Genomic DNA, 18843 nt, shown 5'->3' with positions numbered 1-18843 from the left:
AAAATATATACAGAATTATGACTTGAAGTTATATTAATTATTTAAATCGTCACTATCCAAATATAAGTACTTTATAAAGGCATTTGCTTCATCAAATAATGCTAACTGTTATATTATGGTTACCAAAAAATTGTTACAATGTCAAAAATCTTAAATAAACGTAGGATAATTCTAAATTACAGCTTCTAAAACAGCTTTCAAACTTATAGTAATATTATTATCTTATATTGGTAATTTTAATAACGTTACGCTCTAAATAAGCATAAATAAATTATTTTATAGTGCCTTTGAACGTATGTTGGTTTTTTAAAGAATAAAAGCTTTATAATAGTCCATTATTGTGTTAATTTAATACTAATCCTATATTAACATTGAATTTATAACAATTATTGCTTTTGCTCCGTTTTCTTTCAAATCTATTCATCTCTACAGTATATAGCTATATATTGATCAAAATAAAAGTATTGTTAGAACTATGAGTAATAATAACATCGTAATTTGAATTTGGTTAATGGATAAAAAGGCTTTCAATAAAACTACAAAACAGGCGGATTCAAATGAAAACTTAAAAAGGAGTATACTGATTTTATTAATAATTGTAGTAAACAAAAAAAGATTCTTCATCGGCATCTTCATATTATGTTGGGAAACGCTTTACTTTGCAGGGCATGTTGGTTCTGAAAAGAACAAGCAAGTTTGTTTTTTAAATGGCTTAATTAAAAATCTTGGCTTATTTATTTTATACCAAGTACCTAACTAATTACGGTTCCCTGATAAGCTCGATAAAAATCAGTCACTAATACGTATAATGAGTTTAAGCATCATAACATATTTCCGAAGTGCTGTTATATGGCTGAACATAATAAGTGTCTTGTATTACACTATATACGAGCTCTAATTTTTGTGACAAACCATATTAAAATTAACAGCACTATTATGCTATCGTGAAATGCCTAAAGCTTTAATTTCATTTGTCGCCATTTGCTTTCCTTTTCCTATCTTACAAAAATAATACAAGTTACTAAGATCTGACTAGAAAGGGAATGAAATCATTTGTATTTTGTACCAATATCTTTATAAGGTACTTTAATTGTTAAAACTATTACTATAATCTAAATTTTGTGATATTTGTTAAAAATAGGTTATGTTTTATAAAAAAAAAAATTACTAATAAAGTATATTAGCGAGGGCGCGTGTATTCTTTCTCAATAACATGTATATTTCACCCGACAAACTGATGCGCGCAGTTAATTTCACTCAAAACATTCAGAAATACAGGCGGTACTTACCCATCATTCAATATTAATTTTCACATTTAAATATTTCAAGTCCACATAACGTTGCACGATCAAAAATAGATCAATATATTTTTAAAATCAATAAGATTTTCTTTTTTACAAAGGAATTACAACAGTTAGCATTGTTATGAAATTTTAATAACAGATTGTAATTTTAAAAGCTATATAATGACTGTAATGAAGTCGCAAAAAATGTCATTTGTTTATTCATGTGCTCATAACTGACTTAATTAATGATTTAATACGATAATTATAATGCTATTAAATTGCCTTTATATAGCTCAACGCTGTCTAAAGGGGGGGCCCAAATTTTACTTATAAGAGTCGTATAAAAGAAATACAGCCGATATACGATTTGGTTATAATGCTTTGTACATGAACTCGTGCTATCATAAGTTTGTTATAATGGTGTTTTGTGCTTGCTGGGCTCTTTGCTTGCAGCTTCACCCTTCGCACACTACACTACCGTTAACTACCATGATTATCCGCCAGGTAAATGTAAACATAGTTTAAACGGTTGTTTTAACTTGCTATTAAATTTTGGTTCGCGTAATAGCTTTCCAAGGTTATAAGAGGTGAAAGTTCAACCCTCATACCACATACGGTAAATAAATTGTATACCCAAATAGCTTTCGGCTTCCGCACGTTTTATTACCAGTTTTGTCATTAAACGCAACTTCACCACAACGGCCGCTCGCTTTTAATATAATTTTGCTGACATCTATACCACACCAATAAATCCTATATTGGATTTTAAAGTGATTACTCTGCTACAATGAAATAATAAACAGTATCAGTATTTTCAATATGAAAGCGTGGCAATAAAAATGATTCATCGTTGTTTTAAGTTGTCCGAAAATATTAAATTTAAAATGATTCATGGGTGCACTTGTCCAATCTTTATTTGATAAGGATAACACAATAAATAATAAATATCGAAACGCGACATTTTTACGATTTTATTTACGGTATTTGTCGTGAAATTAAACCATTAATCATGATAGTCGAGTATTGTGGCTTTTAAAACAATTAAATTGCGATTCCTCTGACGAAGGCAGTCTTTGTGAAGATTACAGTGTTCACGCTTGAACGCTTCTTGTCTACAGCCTACATTCCACGCGCTCTACCTCTACGCCGTAGCGGGTGCTACGCATTTTTGTACGATCTCAGCTCGTTTGATTTACTGATTGTTATGTGAATGCACTGAATCTATTTGGAAATATAAGGGGATTTTAAATGAATTCTTAATCATCTTGAGTAGTTGATTTATAGCTAATCTTAGTTACGTTTTGAAAAAAAATAATTTTGAAATGTTGTATGTAAGGAAATACAATCACAGAAGATTATCTTTATCAGCTAACTGCTTAAAACAGCTGTACATTTAAATCATACAGTGGTCGTCGTCATCGTGGTCATAGGACACTACCTCTCCCAAAGACATATATATATCATATTATTTTAAAATTTATTCTAAACTGAAGCACATTTCATTCTATCTCTTCTTTTATTACTAGCATTTTCATATGCTTGTGAATATCGTGAATATGTTTCATAATTTATTACGGTACTGTGACATCTTAGTGTTTTGCAGCATTGCTTTTAAATAAAATTTCTACGTGAACAATATTTTAAACTTTTGAATATTTTATAATGAAAATTTTTATTGTGTTAAAAATATCGGAATACGGTAAAGAAGACCTTTCTTCTGGGTTTAAAACTTTCACGACAAAATGAGAAATAAAGACGGAACATCCAATCGAGATTTTATAAGGTTAATGAACGCTTTAACTTGAGATTGAATCGCTGTTTTACCGCCAAAAATACTACTTTTTCATGATTTGATTGATTAAATAAAAATCAGAATATATCTCCTACATTAAAAGTGACTTTAAAAAGTCATAAACTTTGAGTAATGAATACCACTCTATCACATTTTTTCAACATCCATTATTTTTAACTGCTCTTTCTATTTCGAAGTTAGGTCGTATAAAAAATTGAATAACTTGAATAGCTTTATGCAGCAGTTTTGCATCACTTATTCAGATGTTAAAATATAATAAAAAAAACACGTTAATTTATCTAAAGACTTCAAATAAGAAATAACAGTTAAAACAGTTATGTACAAAATCAAAAAGCGGAAAAATAACTACAAATTTTATTAAAGTAGTGTAAATAACGACCTGATAACTCATCTTTAACCCTAATGAAAATTAAATTAACCCTTTGAAATGAAAAGATTAATTATCTGACAGACTTGACGCTATTCGTTAGTACTTCGGTACAGTTAACATTTCAACTAATTCAATAAAAACTTTATTGGATTTAGTTTGTTTACTTGGGTTTTTACTGTGACTTGGACCTTTTCAATTTAAGATCAAAGGACGGGATTGTGTCGTGTTTTTTAAACTAACACGTGCTGTATAAATAGTTTTTAATTAAGATTAGAGTTATGTGGCTTGTTTAGATTAATGAATTGACTTGTGAAACACTAATTTCGTGAGAAAATGTTAGGCGTAGTGTGAATTTTTGCAAATTATTCAATATGAAGTTATAAAAAAAAACATACAATAATTAAAAAAAATACATTATTTGCCCCAAAATTTTGCAATTTTGTTTCGGTCTCTATATCTGTATTTATAGAAGCAACACTTCAAAGTTCTCCATCTGTCGAAACATGAAAGACAAACCCTTTCGCTTTTATAGTTGAAGTGGATTGCCGGCTGTGACACCAAGGTTGAATTTTAATCAAATTAACGACCGATAACATCACCCCGTCATAACAAATTTTACTTACTTACTCTTTGCCTAAACTTCCGCAAGTAAGCCAGTATTATCTTCCTTACCCTTTCCAGTCCATCTTTTTTCATTTGCTACTTTAATATTATGTACTTGTTGTCGATGTAATTTATTAAATATTGGTGAATCTTAAAAGTTAATAAAGAAATAATTTTTACCGCATCGGTAACCGTATTATATGTATAGCGGACAACGCATACCTCGCTCATACGCTCTACCTCTACAAATGCTCATGGGTGGTGATGGTCGCTTACCATCAGAAAAACCAACACCGCTCAAAAATAAAAATACATTCTTCTAGAAGCTTCAAAACTTTTGCATGCTACCTTTTTCCTACAAGTAATAAAGTTACACATATTTCTCAGCATCAGGCAACGCGTCCCTGGAGTCAGCGTTCTGCGCGATGTTGGAACTGCCGTCCTGGTACATCTGCGAACTGAGCAGCTTCTTCTTCTTCATTTTGCCTGGCCTGATCATCCTCTGCCTGTACGTGAGGATGGGCTTGCGCATTAGGTACGTGATGGGGTAGGTATCGACATAAGTTATATGCTGTAATGTAGAAATAAAAAAAAATGACTGAGGTGTCACATGTGAGACACCGGATTGGAACGAAGTACCTTTCGTTGTGAAATAAGTATTATAAATTGTATAATTTAATAAATTATTAATATTTAGGAGTTAAATGATAAATGAAATAAGTGATGGAATGTTAATACACTTTTGCTATAGTACTTAGCGCTTGGAGAGCAAAAGTGTCGTGAGGATTTTTCGTGACGCTCGCCTAGCCCCCTTTAGCCAGCGTACCGTGCGATAAGGAACTTCGTTCCAAATGTACTAAAGTAGAAAGATTGTTTGGAAGTTATAATTTTAAGTGTGGTTATTATAATCGTTTATAAAATGATATATTACTCGTATAAAATGCAATGATACAGTTTATATAGTAAATAGTTTTCCACGGTTTCAAGGTATATAAAGAACAAGAATACGTCGTAATGTTTGTTTGTATTCTTATTTGCTTGAATTTAAGTTAATACACATCTCCTTCTCTTATCCTATAAGCCATACGCCTACAGGTACCATTATTTACAAGACAGAACAATCGCTCCTAATTGTTATAAATGTGTAAACACCGTGTGTTCCTTACAGCTTTGTTTCTAAACCTGCATAGATATGTATATGTATAACGTGTGGTTATTTATGTATTCCAATTTCCACGACTGCCTTAATTATTAGATATATAAAATTTACCTGAAAGTGGAACATATAAGGCTATAATCCTACTTATATTATATATGCGAAATTTTATGAGGATTTGTGTGTGTGTTTGTTACTCTTTCACGCAAATACTACTGAACCGATTACAACGAAATTCAGCACTCATATAGAGGGTAACTTGGATTAACACATAAGATAGGTTTTATCCCGGAAATCCCATGGGAACGGGAACTATGCGGCTTTTTCTTTGAAAACACGGGGGAAAGCTAGTATAACGATAAACTAAATTCAGAATGACACTGCCTAGAGCGCGTAATATCGTGCGTACAGCGACAATTTGTCGCAGTCAGCTTGTTGTTATTGGATTTATATGCTGTGTGATGTTATAAAATACCTCTTTTATTATATGGAATAATCGTTTTGTTGCTCTAAAAAGAATAATTATTTTTTGGGAAGACTAGGTTACGTTAATAATAATCATTTATTTGCAAGCGTAAAGTATATACATATAATTGTTTATATATGTAAAATTTAATTAGATTAAAGATAAAGGCATCGTAATATTAAACAGATGAAACAGGACAATATTGGTGTCATTTACATTAAAAGCGAATGATTTCATCTACGACAAAGGTAAAATATTAATGAAATGGGTTCAGCAAAGTTTAACAGCTAGCAAATTGTAATTTATTCAGAAACACCAACAAGACAAAAGTTTAATATTTTTAAAATCAACTTCTAAGACTACATTACTTTACTTGGCTGAGTGTGAAAATGATATTTTGTTTATTTTACGTCTCACGTTTAAAACGTTCATAATAATTTTCGTTCATTATAGTTTGCATAATCTATACTAATTTTATAAAGCTGAAGAGTTTGTTTGTTTGAACGCGTTAATGTCAGAAACTACTGGTCCGATTTGAAATATTCTTTCAGTGTTAGCTAGCCCATTCATCTAGGAAGGCTATAGGCTATGAATAGTATATCATCACGCTAAGACCAACAGGAGCGGAGCCACGCGGGTGAATCCGCGGAGCGCAGCTAGTTAAAACTGTGTCGTTAGAATATAAAATCCTTTTTCCATTTGTACAATACACTTTATTTTTATATTCGCGTGGGTTTGTAATATAAGTACGCAATAGCTACTTTTTGACATAATATAAAGAGCTCTTTTCCAATTTGGGAGGAAAAAGTGCCATTTACAAGTGTCACATTTCTCTCATGACCTTCCCGTTTTGTAATATTAAGACTCAATAATACGCTATGTGTCATATCAACATAAAGTTTTACGATATTAATAATGCTGGACTTAATAACAAGTACGTGACCTTAATAACCCGACCTAGCTTCTAAACACTGTAAATCACTTGACTTGAAGACAATTTTATGTCGTAGTTACAGTTATATTTTAAGTCTATGATGTCATTTAATAAACGTTTGAAAATTTAATTAAATATGTTTACTGTTTATGAAGACTTTGTTTGTACGGGGTTGTAGGGCCCGTACAGATTAAATAAAAGAATTAAGTTCAATAATGCCTTTATTGCCTTAATTCTATATGGTTAATGTTAATGGTAATGAGTACGCGCGATTGCTTTGGTGATCGAATGCGAACTAATGAAATATGTACTGAAATGTAGCGTGTCCGCGTAAAATGCTGACAGCGCGCAACGTGATGTACGAACACCGTACATTGTTTAAACATAAATTTTACTTAAACCTCAATACAGTCTCGTATCTATAAAGAAGATCAGGGGTTTACACATATTGTTTGCAAAATGCTAAAAGCACCTTTGTTTATATTTGCAGTCTTTTGTTTATCATAAACGGATTTTCCATTGTTCTCCTTGATAACGTTTATTTTGACTTGAAACAGTGTGCTATTAAAAGTTATTGAGATGTAAACCTATTAAGGTGAAATTAACGTAAGTAGTTGAGAGTTCATAATAATAGGATGTGAGGGTGAGGAATATGGACGGGCTTTGTAATATATAAATTTGTTAGTTATACGTGTTGTTGTGTATATCATAGATAATTAAAGTATCTATTCTTTCGTGTTTCTTAGGCAATAATATGTTACATTGTGTCCAAATTGATATTACGACTGAGAAAGCATTTATGTAGAGATTCCATTTGTATAGAGATATTGGAGGCTAACATATTTTTGTTAACAAATAAAAAAATATATAATAAAATCTAATAATAATGATTAATAAATTTAGCCTAACACAAATATTTTGTATATATATCTATACTCAAAACGAAGAAATTCCTAAATATATATAATATAAATCCTTAACAAGTTCAATTCAGAACTACAAACTAGCAAGACGAAACTAAGAAAGCACCAAACTTGTAACTGTGCTTGTAACTAGCACGCAGGCACGTGGACTGAAAGTCTGAAACAATTGTCAAATTCAATTGGCAAACCAATTTGAGACACGTTTGCGATCTATCTCTGCCGAATGTAATTACGATTAAATCGACGGTTGACCACCTGTTACCCGAAACTTGTCTCTGAAGACATTGTGACCTAACCAATTTCAAAGGATGTTCATGATTACTTTTTTATGGCTAATGAATTTGGATTGTTTAATGTGTAACGAATGCATCACGCTCAGACTGATGTGGTGCCTCTCTTATGTTTAAAAATAAATTCGTAATCCATACGCCATTTTATTAATGGAAACTTTCAACTATTACTATATTATCACTTCAATGTTTTCTAATATCCATAACGTAATATTTCCTGTGCACATTTGTTCGATAATTCCCAGTAAACGGATTGACAAACAAATGAAATGTCATGAATCGATTAACGCTATTTGAATGACAAAGGGGCAGTTAATTAAAACGATCTCGGTTCAAAAAGTAAGGCTTCGTTCATATTGCCGTGATTAAACCCTTTGTGATTTTTAGAGAGTTTTATTACGGTTATTATTCTAAAAAAGACGTAAATGTGATTTTTAACCGTAGGATTATTTTTTCGTTTATTTTCATTTAACAGGATTGACTCTACTTTTAATAACTTTTATGGGGGCAAAGACAACTATAATATGTATCCATCCGTATTAGATTACAGCGATTGGTTATAAAATTTAATAGATACAGTAGGTACCTATGCTACGATACATATTTAAAATAGCAAGAACATATAAAAAAGAAGATAGAAGCGACAATGAAAAAAAAGAGTGATAATCTAGTAAAAATTTTGAGTAGGTAATACAAACCTTCTTAATTTTTTACCATTTTGATCTATAATCACTTCATATTATTTTAACAATGTATGTTTATAAATAAAAAGTTTGTTATGATAACAATTACATTTTTTGGAGATTATAATACAATATACAATGTTTATAATTAATAAAAGATTTGTTTGATAATATTTAAATGGATCGTTATCCACTTAAGACGATACACAAAAAAAAATCCACTGCTTGGCGGGCGGAGTCTAATAGCTCGCTATCGCGAACGCGGGTGTGCGCGAAGTCATTCTTGCAAACTCGCCGCGCTGCCGCTGGCCGACTCGGGACAAACATGTATGGAGTCGTCATACAGTTATAATATTGTTATACATTTATTCAATTGTTGATTTATTGGTTTTATTTTCTTGCTTATAAACAAATAATCTTCTTTCCAACAACTACTTAGACATTATTAATAATTATTATTATTTCGTAATGTTTACTATATAACAAAATAATACAGGTTATAAATAATCTTTAAAATAACAAAAAATATTGTTACTCTGAAAAAATGAAATGGTACTCAATAACGCGGACTACTGAATTGATTTAGATAGAATTTGATGCTGACGTAGATATTACATCATGCCCAGAAATGAAAGGTACTATTTCTGAAAGAAGTTATAAACCCTAATTCTTCTCAGTCAAAGTCAAGAGTGGAAGATATCACTAATACAGTAAAACTGATGCGAAACTTTGGATGTTAATTTGTATATTTTTTTGTTAATTGTTACTTAATCACGTCAAGACTACATTACCAATTTTGATAAAATATAGCTAATTGCCTGGATTTACACATAGGATACTTTTTATCCGAACTGAACACTTCTGTGGGATAAAACAGGATTCACGATATAACCTAATTCCACGCGGGCAAAGCCGCGGTCGGAATGATATTTTTTTAAATAAAAAAATTGTTTAAAAAAAACACAAAATATAATATTGACGCATGTATTTATTTTTTGCACTCTATTATAATTGTAATTATTCATTACAAATAATCAAAATAAAATAGCCAGAACAAAGTTAGGCCCTGGTAAGGTAGGTAGGCAGGTACAGCAATGTGAGACGAACACTGGCTTATTTATACCAATAATAATGTATTATAAACATTAAATTAAGTTTACTTTCTAACAACAAAAATACATAATATTAGCTAATGTGAAAGCGAATTAACCAATCATCCCACAAAAATGAAATGTGCACACAAATATTCATCCAAATCGGTTCATGTCATTAGGAGGAGTGACTGCAGCGCCATCTTCCGGGCCCAATTGTGTTTCCAGATCACCCAGGAACTCAATTTAATATACTTACACAAAATTTTTCGAAATGAAAACTCACATTACTATGTAAATATGAATATAAACCTGTTTTATTACTAAGCAATTTCCCGCACAGGTGTAGTAAGTATAAATGAAATAAATATCAACATCGAATTCTTTATACAACATACTTATCTATCACCTTCTAAGAAATGTAATTCTTGAAATTATTTCGTATTTTTTTTAAATATAATACTACTCCAATGAGCTCCTGTTCCATATTATGTCCGCCATACTTCCACTAAGTTCACCATGATTTTTTATTTCTTTGCACTTTGTTGCTTTTTGCTAAAAATGGAATCATGCGATAAAACCAGTAGAACGTTGATAACATACATTTTTGACTGAATAAAGGTACTTACGAAGGAGTGGGTTCACATTGTGAACAATCAGTGGGTTTATTTTCCTTCTGGATTCCGGATTTCTGAAAAGATTATCTATGCTATAAATGAAAATATCTTACACATTCGTTATGTACTTAAAACAGGGGTACATATCAAACATCGTCTATAATACAATTATCATCAAATTTAAAATAAAACCAACTTACTTCATTAATTTGTTCCAATTGTAAGCATTCTTTTTCCTCCAACCTTTATGTTTCTTCTTCTTATTTTCTTTATTGTCCCCATTTGTCTCATTTTGTCTTATCGTGTTGTCACCCTTTTTTACGATTGCGCGAGCGACACAAGTTCCCCGTGTGACGGCCGTAGCGGGAATGACTCGTGCAGCGATCGGGGTAGGAAGGTACAGGGCGGCTCTCGCTATATTGGCTAGTCGCGCGCTAATTTCAAGTATTTCTTGTTTATTTCAAAACCATCGCATATTTCAAAATTCTAAATCGGTAGACGTATAGGTTGTATATTTTATAGTTAATATCCAAAAAGTCGTAACTTTACGTTTGTTATTTTGAAGATGCCAGAGATTATAAAAAAATAACAATGAGAACTTTGTATTTTTTTTCTATCGAGAAAATATCATGGAATCATGTTTCTAAAACGGTAGACGTATTGTGTTACTATTGAACTTTCTTGTCAAGAATTTTCATCACGACAACTTTAATAATATAAAAATTACGAAGGTTTAAAAAGGGCCGTAAATGTTAGAAAAATTAATTCATCACCTTAAGTGTTGTTTTGGCTAATCTAATTATGTTCTGTCAAAATAAATTAAAAGGGTCATTATTTATATTATATTTGTTTTGAAAATATTTATGACTAAGGTTTAGTGAGGTTGAATCAACGATTTCAGAGATATTGGCGGTTAAACTTGCTTTGTTAATATGTACATCCATTTTTCATACTTTTCATCGGTTGGGAATCTTAAACGGATTTAATTTAGCCTGTGTTTGTATTGTATGTTTTGATGATTTGAAAACTTCTCTTTTTGGGTGAATGTGAATACTTACATACTTAATAGCGTATATCATAAGTATAATTAACTAGCTGCTCCGCGCGGTTTCACCCCCGTAGCTCCACTCCTGTTGGCCGTAGAGTGATGTTATATAGCCTTTAACCTTCCTCGATAAATGGGCTATCAAACACCGAAAGAATTTTTCAAATCGAACCAGTATTTCCCGAGATTAGCGCGTTCAAACAAACAAATAAACAAACAAACTCTTCAGCTTTATAATATTAGTATAGATTAAAATCTTCCTATAGAACTTCAAACAAACAAATTTACGTGGAAAATTAAATATTTTAGGAATAAAGTATGTATTATTATTATTTGTCAAACAATAAATTAAGTAGGTCTGGATATTAATGGTATTAATCACTATGGTCAATTTTAAAAAATAATTATAATTGTACCTAGATGTAGATTTAGATTGTATTCAATAGAGATATATATATATTATTTTAACGATCACTAAAATTACGATGGAATTAGGTATCTATAAATGTCTTACTGAAATTACCAACTCAACGCTATTTTGTACTTATGATTATTACTAAATGAATGATGAAATTTAAAAGCTATTTATAACTGATTTATAGAGACAAGGTCACCGACTTCTTACTCCAAAAGTAATCAACTCTTATTTTATTTCTGTTTCTGACTTGTATTCAAAGTGAGGCTCGTTCAATTTGACAAGAGTTATAATCACGAAAAATATTATTAAATTTATTAAAAGCAGCTATAAAACAGATTTGAACAAACACATTGTAGGTACAGAAGATAATATAAGGTATACATTCTTTAGAAGCTTTTACAAACGAAAGTTTCGTGTAACAGTGAATAAACAGATAATACAGCTTCAATATTATCTTTCCATAAATGCGTGCTGAATAAATAACTCCATTCTGGCATTTGATAAATAAAATAAAATTTAAGATTGAAACTAAATTATATAAATCTTTTTTTTTTCAATCATTTTTTTTCTGGGCTTTTGAACGAATGTTCATGGCCAACAATCAACTTACTAACTAAACACAAATTAATTAACGTACGCCTAGGAGCAAGCACTGTATATAAGTTGCCAAGAATCTAAATCTTGGAAAATAATATGTAACTGAATATGTTTTTAATAAATATTCTTGCAACCTTTTAGTTTCAATATTTCTGAAACAATGTTACTTGTCTACGCAAAATTTTACTTATTTAAAAGCATAATACCTATTACTATGCCTTCGCCAGCAAATTCGCAAATCCAAGCACGTTCATTCTTTCCAATTTCACGTGTAGGTAATATATAGGAAACTAGTACGCCATATTAAAGAGAAAAAGGCTCGTGGGAAAAGATATTTTCATTTTTCTATCCCACTTTACCGCTTCACCAGCTTTATTGTAATATATATTCATTTTCATTTTTAACATGAAAAATAACTACTAGCTGTGCTCCGCGGTTTCACCCGCATTGCTTCGCTCCAATTGGTCTTAGCGTGATGATATATAGCCTATAGCCTTCCTCGATAAATGGGCTATCTAACACTGAAATAATTTTTCAAATCGGACCAATAGTTCCTGAGATAAGCGCGTTCAAACAAACAAACAAACTCAGCTTCAGCTTCAACTGCAGCTTTATAATATTAGTATAGATTAAATCAACTGCTATTCATTATAAATATTTTTTAAACAAATTTGTAGCTAAAATTAAGGTTTTACACAAATTTCTCGTTAACGAAGCGTCGTTATTTATGTAAAAATACCAACCCCAGAATACTCGTCAATTAAAATAAGGACTAAGTCCCGAAATGTGCGACATATCACGTTTCCAACCTGGTTTTTGATGCGGTGCTGTGAGCTGATAAAGGTAGACTTTAGGTAACCTACTTATAATTTTGACAACATTTTGGTCTTTGTTGTAATAATAAATATCATAACTTAATTTATTCGTTCAACTAGACTTATTTACCACCGGTTTGGAAAACAGTTTCCTCAGAGAAAAGTCAGCGATAAACTTTTTAAAAATCATATTTATTTTACAAAAGCCTTTCATTTTAGTCAAGGGATCATATTATACAGAGAGTTGTTTTTCTTTTGTCTTTTATTTTGTTCTTATCTCACACGTTCTTCTAAGCTATGTGTACTGATGCGTAAACCATGATACAAAAGGACATACAAAAGTTTAGAAAAATAATGAGAATTCTTATTTTTATTCACACTACGACAGTATAGAGAAAGCTCGACCCTGAATTTATTATTTTGCCTTTGTCTATTCTTTAGCATATCTATACTAATATTATAAAGCTGTTTGTTTGTTTGAACGCGCTAATCTCAAGAACTACTGGTCCGATTTGAAAAATTCTTTGGGTGGTGGATAGCCCATTTATCGAGGAAGGCTATAGGCTACATATCATCACGCTAAAACTAACAGAAGCGGAGCCTCGCGGGTGAAACCGCGGAGCGCAGCTAGTCTTAAATAAATTTAGCGTTTGTATCTGAATCTTTTTATTAATCTAGTAAAGTTTTTAATATTATATTGGTATTCTATAACAATTGTTTTTTTTTGTAGATCGACTCACACACACAACCCAGGCAGTCCGGGTACACTGAATGGAGTCAATGGTAGCGTTCACGGGGAGGCGAGGCAAGCGCAGTCCAGGAAAAATATCATTCGGATGCTTGGTAAGCTTTTTATTATAAGGCTGATGTTTGTTTGAACGTGGTAATCTCAGGAACTTGGATAAGGGACCTTTAGGAATATCGCTGCAAGCTGTATATTTACATTATTTTATGTCGATATTCCCACGAAATCAATATGTTAAGCATAATATAAAGTATTAATAATTCAGCCCATTCATAAAATATATTCAACCGATTAGATACGAAACAATTCAATACAATTTCAATATATTTCTAGCAAGTAGTAACCTAATGTCTACCATTCTTGTCCTGAACATCGTCTTAAATATTGCATGTAACATGTATTTATGAGAGAGCTAATTTATCATACGGTTGATTGTTTACGTTTATAATTTATAAGAAATGCTAATTTAATCCAATTTAGTCTTTCTCAACTGATTTAATAAGGATCTATATTTTCGATAGAATAAACTAATTGAATAAAGAATTATCGATGTCTGAGAATATAGTAGTTTACCTCTATGTTACTGGTAGCCAATAAAAAGTTAGTCTATTTCTGTATGCGAATCAAGATGATAAACAATGTATTAAATCGGTATGTTAGTCGAGAATACAGGCATATATTGAATAATAAACTGCCCATTTTGTTGATATTATGACTGGAAGCTAATAGGTGCATTGTTAGCTATAAATATGCCCTATTAAAATTGACGGGCCATATTTGCGGCTGCATGCAGCGAACATTATTCAGTCTAACAAAATATTGGTAATTTCTATAGTAACTCGATTACGCCAGAAGTGTTATTTTTTGAATTTGTGTTAAGTATATGAGTGTAGGTATAGAAATTTTAGACAAGCTCTAACTTAAAGGGCTTGTAGGACTTAAAGGATTGGTAAATTTGTATATAAATAAAATCAAACTTAGTAACAATGTTGATTTTTCGGATTTTAGAATTAAAAATGTATCGGGTTGGGTATCACAATGAAGCATTTAACTATAATGAAAATATAACTTCTAAACTCTCCTATTCGGGTAACCGTCTTATTCTTTACTAGCTAATTTATCGAATTCATTGCTTGAAAAAAAAAAAAGAGAAATATATTTATTTAAAAACCATATGTTTTACACAGTTACAATTGTATTTATGTTGCACGTTTTACATACATTTGGCTTTATCTAGGTTTATAATAAAGGTTTACCAATAGTACCCACACTAGGCAAGCCTGTATCGTGGGCACTGAGACGATTTTACAAAACATGATTTGTAAAATCGTCTCAGACATGATTGCTTACATACAAAAATACACTCTTCCTCTTTATAATGATTTAATGTAGATTTTGCATAGAGGAAATTTTCCTGATTGTTACAGTACGGTTCTATATGGCGGCTCGGAACATCGAACGATCGGATGCGCAGATAACAATTTTAGATATTACCGGAACTTTATGGGTCGGATACCTGCGCGCACAGAACATGTAAAGGACCTCCTTTATTTGTTCTGTGCCTGCACGCACATGCATTCGCAGCGAATTTCCGATCCGCCATTAGTTTGAATCGAACTGTAAATAAAATGTTATTTCAATTTATTTGCCAGTAGTTCATAAGCTACGATTCCAATAATACAATCTTTCTGCAGCTGCAGTAGTGATAGCGTTCTTCGTGTGCTGGGCCCCGTTCCACTTCCAACGCCTGTTCTTCATCTACGGCAGCAGCGTGAGGTACTACCACACGATCAACGAGTACCTGTTCCTGGCTGCGGGTGTGTTCTACTACGTGTCCGCTACTGTTAACCCGATTCTGTATAATATTATGAGCCATCGGTAAGTGTTGGTAGTGTTAGTTTGATTATATTGTGTTTGATTTTAAATTCAAATTCAAATTCAAATTCAAATTTAATATATGTATATAAAAAAAATTGAATTTGAATTTGAATTTTGATTTTACGTGTGTATCATTTTGAAATTAATATTTTAAATGCCAATGATTGCACTCGCTATGTTCAAACCGTTGGGGAAAATATTGGTATGGATTAATTGCGTTAAAAATTCGTTAAAATTTAAAGTCTTTAATTTCTTATTGTTTTTTTTTAAATCAATCTGCTTCCCGTCACGGGTTGATCGTATGTTCATAGTAATTACTTGCATGCAATTATAAGAAAACATACAACACTTTTAATTTGTTCATTTGAATAAGTAGTTACCTACATATATTAAAATTCCCTACCATTTTAAAGATTAGTACTAACATATTATAATGATACTTTTTATCTAATCTCGTGTATTCTATGATAAATGAGATTAATGACATGATGCTGCAGCTTCAGAATCGCTTATCATTTCATATTAGCGAAGATTAATTTGACGAAAGAAATATTCTTAATAAATGTTTGTTGAAGCTAATGATACATACAGTGATGGAAGAGTTTACTAAGATACGATTTGTAATACGAATTCTCCATAATAATATTTATAATTTAATCTAATAAAAGTTTAAAAATTTTACGTTGAATATGGCACTTTACAAGCAGCCTTAAAACCTTTTTGATGCAGTATTATTATATGACTTTGTAGATACCTATGGACTTACATAATAATATTCTTCTGTTGCTAAAACCTTACCTCTGTTTTCCCCATTGAGTCCTTCATCCTTACCCAGCTAAAACTTAGCGTCCATAAACTCACTCAACATGCGTTGGTAAAAGGATCTATGTTATGATGAAGTGCTTCTAGAAGTTTAATTGAAAATATAAATTAAATTTTTAATTCCGTAGCATTGAAATGCTTATATTTGAGACATTTACATAGAATAAACAAAATGCGTTCACGAGAAGACAGGCATAGCTACGGTTCGGCGAAAGATCGAATCCCGCCTCGTGATCGATTTTTTCTGTTCTTTATAAATTTCTTACGAATAAATAATGATACTCTCATTGAAGGCCATCTGGAAGGCCATAAACTAAAACTTTTTTTACGCTTTTGAATCGTCAAAATACAGAAAATAAGACGTGTGGCACTAGAGGAGAGAGTCGGAGACTGCCGCGGTAAAGCTATTGTATAGCATGCCTTCAAGCCACACCTCCGTGCCCGTCGGAGTGAGGAGCGTGAGGTTTTTTCGTTACGGAATTTCTCGATTCGGTCCCCGCGCTCAAGGCCCGCGATAGAAGCTATGCAATAGCTTCATAATAATTGACCGTACGGATATAGATACCACCCATAATGGGCTTGATGTGTATGATAATTATGATGTTTAAGATGAAATAAACATTTTTGACATAAGTTCTACTTATAAAGTATATTATGTACTATTTATAAAATCTTCCCCATAGATACCGCATAGCGTTCAAAGAGACGCTGTGCTGCCGACGCGCGCGGCGCCGCGCGAGCAGACTGCGGGACACTTCTAGTGTCAGAGAGACTATGATTAATCACAATTCGGAGGGTAAGAAATAAAATTAAATGGTTTGTATATTTATAGATATTTAATAAATTTATGTGTAGGTACTATACATGGAGTCCCACCCTCGCTGTACTAAGCGGAAATAGATTTATAGGTTAATGCATGCACAATGCACACGCTGCAAATACTTTAACAACAAAACGACGTCATTTTTTTTTCCTTAAATTTTACGTTTCCAGCTGGCGTTAATAGCCAGGCGGCCGACATATTTATCAAATCTAGTTCTCACTAGCCAAAACGCGTTCTATCTTCTCTCTCTCTATCTAGTTTCACTGTAACACACTACACTTATTCCACGTTATAGATCGACGGGGTTTAGCGTTTAACTGTAACATACACACATACTGTACACTGCATACTACACTAAATTATTTGCACAATATAAATGTTACAAACTACACTAAATTATTTACACAATGTACAATTTTATTTATTCATTCAAAGGTACGCAACTAGTGCGCGTCCGTTCCGCGAGCCACGACAGACGGACTCGTACGGACCGAGGAAGGAGGAACAGCTACTACGGAACAGAACCAGACCGGTGGAAGCGGCACAATGGATGCAAACATACACATAGGTTTGGGGATTGATACTTGTAAAAAAATAAAAATAACTTGTATAGATTGGTTTTAGAATTTTTGACAAATTGACAAAAAAAATTATGGAAGATATTTTTTTTTAATTTTTGATATTGTGAAATAGGGAATACCGTGCATTGGGCATATATTGGGATTTATCTTGTACATTATAAAAATATTGTAAGAATGAGTAGAGATTGATTTCGTTAAAGATAAAATAATTGGTTACCTATCTTAATCTCGAATTTTAATATTCCGAATATCATAATCCAGAAAACGTTTGGACATTTTTTCATAACCCCGAATTTTAAAATTTCGAAGTTTTGTTTGCCATATAATCGCAACTCCGAATTTCATTTGCCCATTTCTTTATTTGTACGACGTTTTACAATCCAGACGAATGAATTCCAGACATACGAAATCTAAATGCACAAAATCCAGATGACCGTAATCCATATGCACGAAAGCCAGATTTTTAAAACACAAATTTTTGAAATACAGTTAATTGATATCCAGACAAACAATGTCCAGATTTTTGAAATTCCAATAAACGATATCCAGCAAAACGTTATTATAATATAACCTAACCTAACCTTCTGAATAGATTTTAACACTTTAACCTTTCTGTAATGGCCAAGTAAAACAATAGCGAGTCGGTTCTGGCACTCGCCGGCCGCTGCCGCGGCACGCTCGCTTCGCTCGCTCGGCTCGTGCATGGGGGGTCACAGTTCAAACCTAACCTAACCTACTGAGTCGAATTTGATACTTAAACCTTTCTGTAATGGGCAAGTAAAACAATAGCGAGTCGGTTCTGGCACTCGCCGGCCGCTGCCGCGGCACGCTCGCTTCGCTCGCTCGGCTCGTGCATGGGGGGTCACAGTTCAAACCTAACCTAACCT

General features: G+C 32.1%; 1 protein-coding gene across 2 annotated transcripts in view; it reads left to right on the top strand.

The window, feature by feature from the left end:
* LOC149897351 (neuropeptides capa receptor-like) overlaps positions 1–18161 on the top strand; it is an 82227-nt gene extending 64066 nt beyond the window's left edge. Inside the window, exons 4-9 of one of the 2 annotated variants that reach the window (XM_090116667.1) lie at positions 1726–1790; positions 4460–4607; positions 13838–13950; positions 15547–15730; positions 17236–17348; positions 17811–18161. In XM_090116667.1, coding sequence (XP_089972793.1) covers positions 1726–1790; positions 4460–4607; positions 13838–13950; positions 15547–15730; positions 17236–17348; positions 17811–17956 — 769 coding nt within the window. In that variant the 3' untranslated portion in view covers positions 17957–18161. Of the gene's footprint in view, positions 1–1725; positions 1791–4459; positions 4620–13837; positions 13951–15546; positions 15731–17235; positions 17349–17810 lie in introns of both variants that reach the window. The other variant, XM_090116666.1, reaches the window with a different exon arrangement.
* The last annotated feature ends 682 nt before the right edge of the window (positions 18162–18843 follow it).

Source organism: Colias eurytheme, chromosome 26 (genome assembly GCF_061535395.1).
Source record: "Colias eurytheme isolate Ceu_HAF_F1 chromosome 26, ilColEury1 Martin Lab GWU primary, whole genome shotgun sequence".
Classification (NCBI taxonomy): Eukaryota; Metazoa; Arthropoda; class Insecta; order Lepidoptera; family Pieridae; genus Colias; species Colias eurytheme.
The sequence above is the reverse complement of the archived record's forward strand: the minus strand, read 5'-3'. Positions and strand labels throughout refer to the sequence as shown.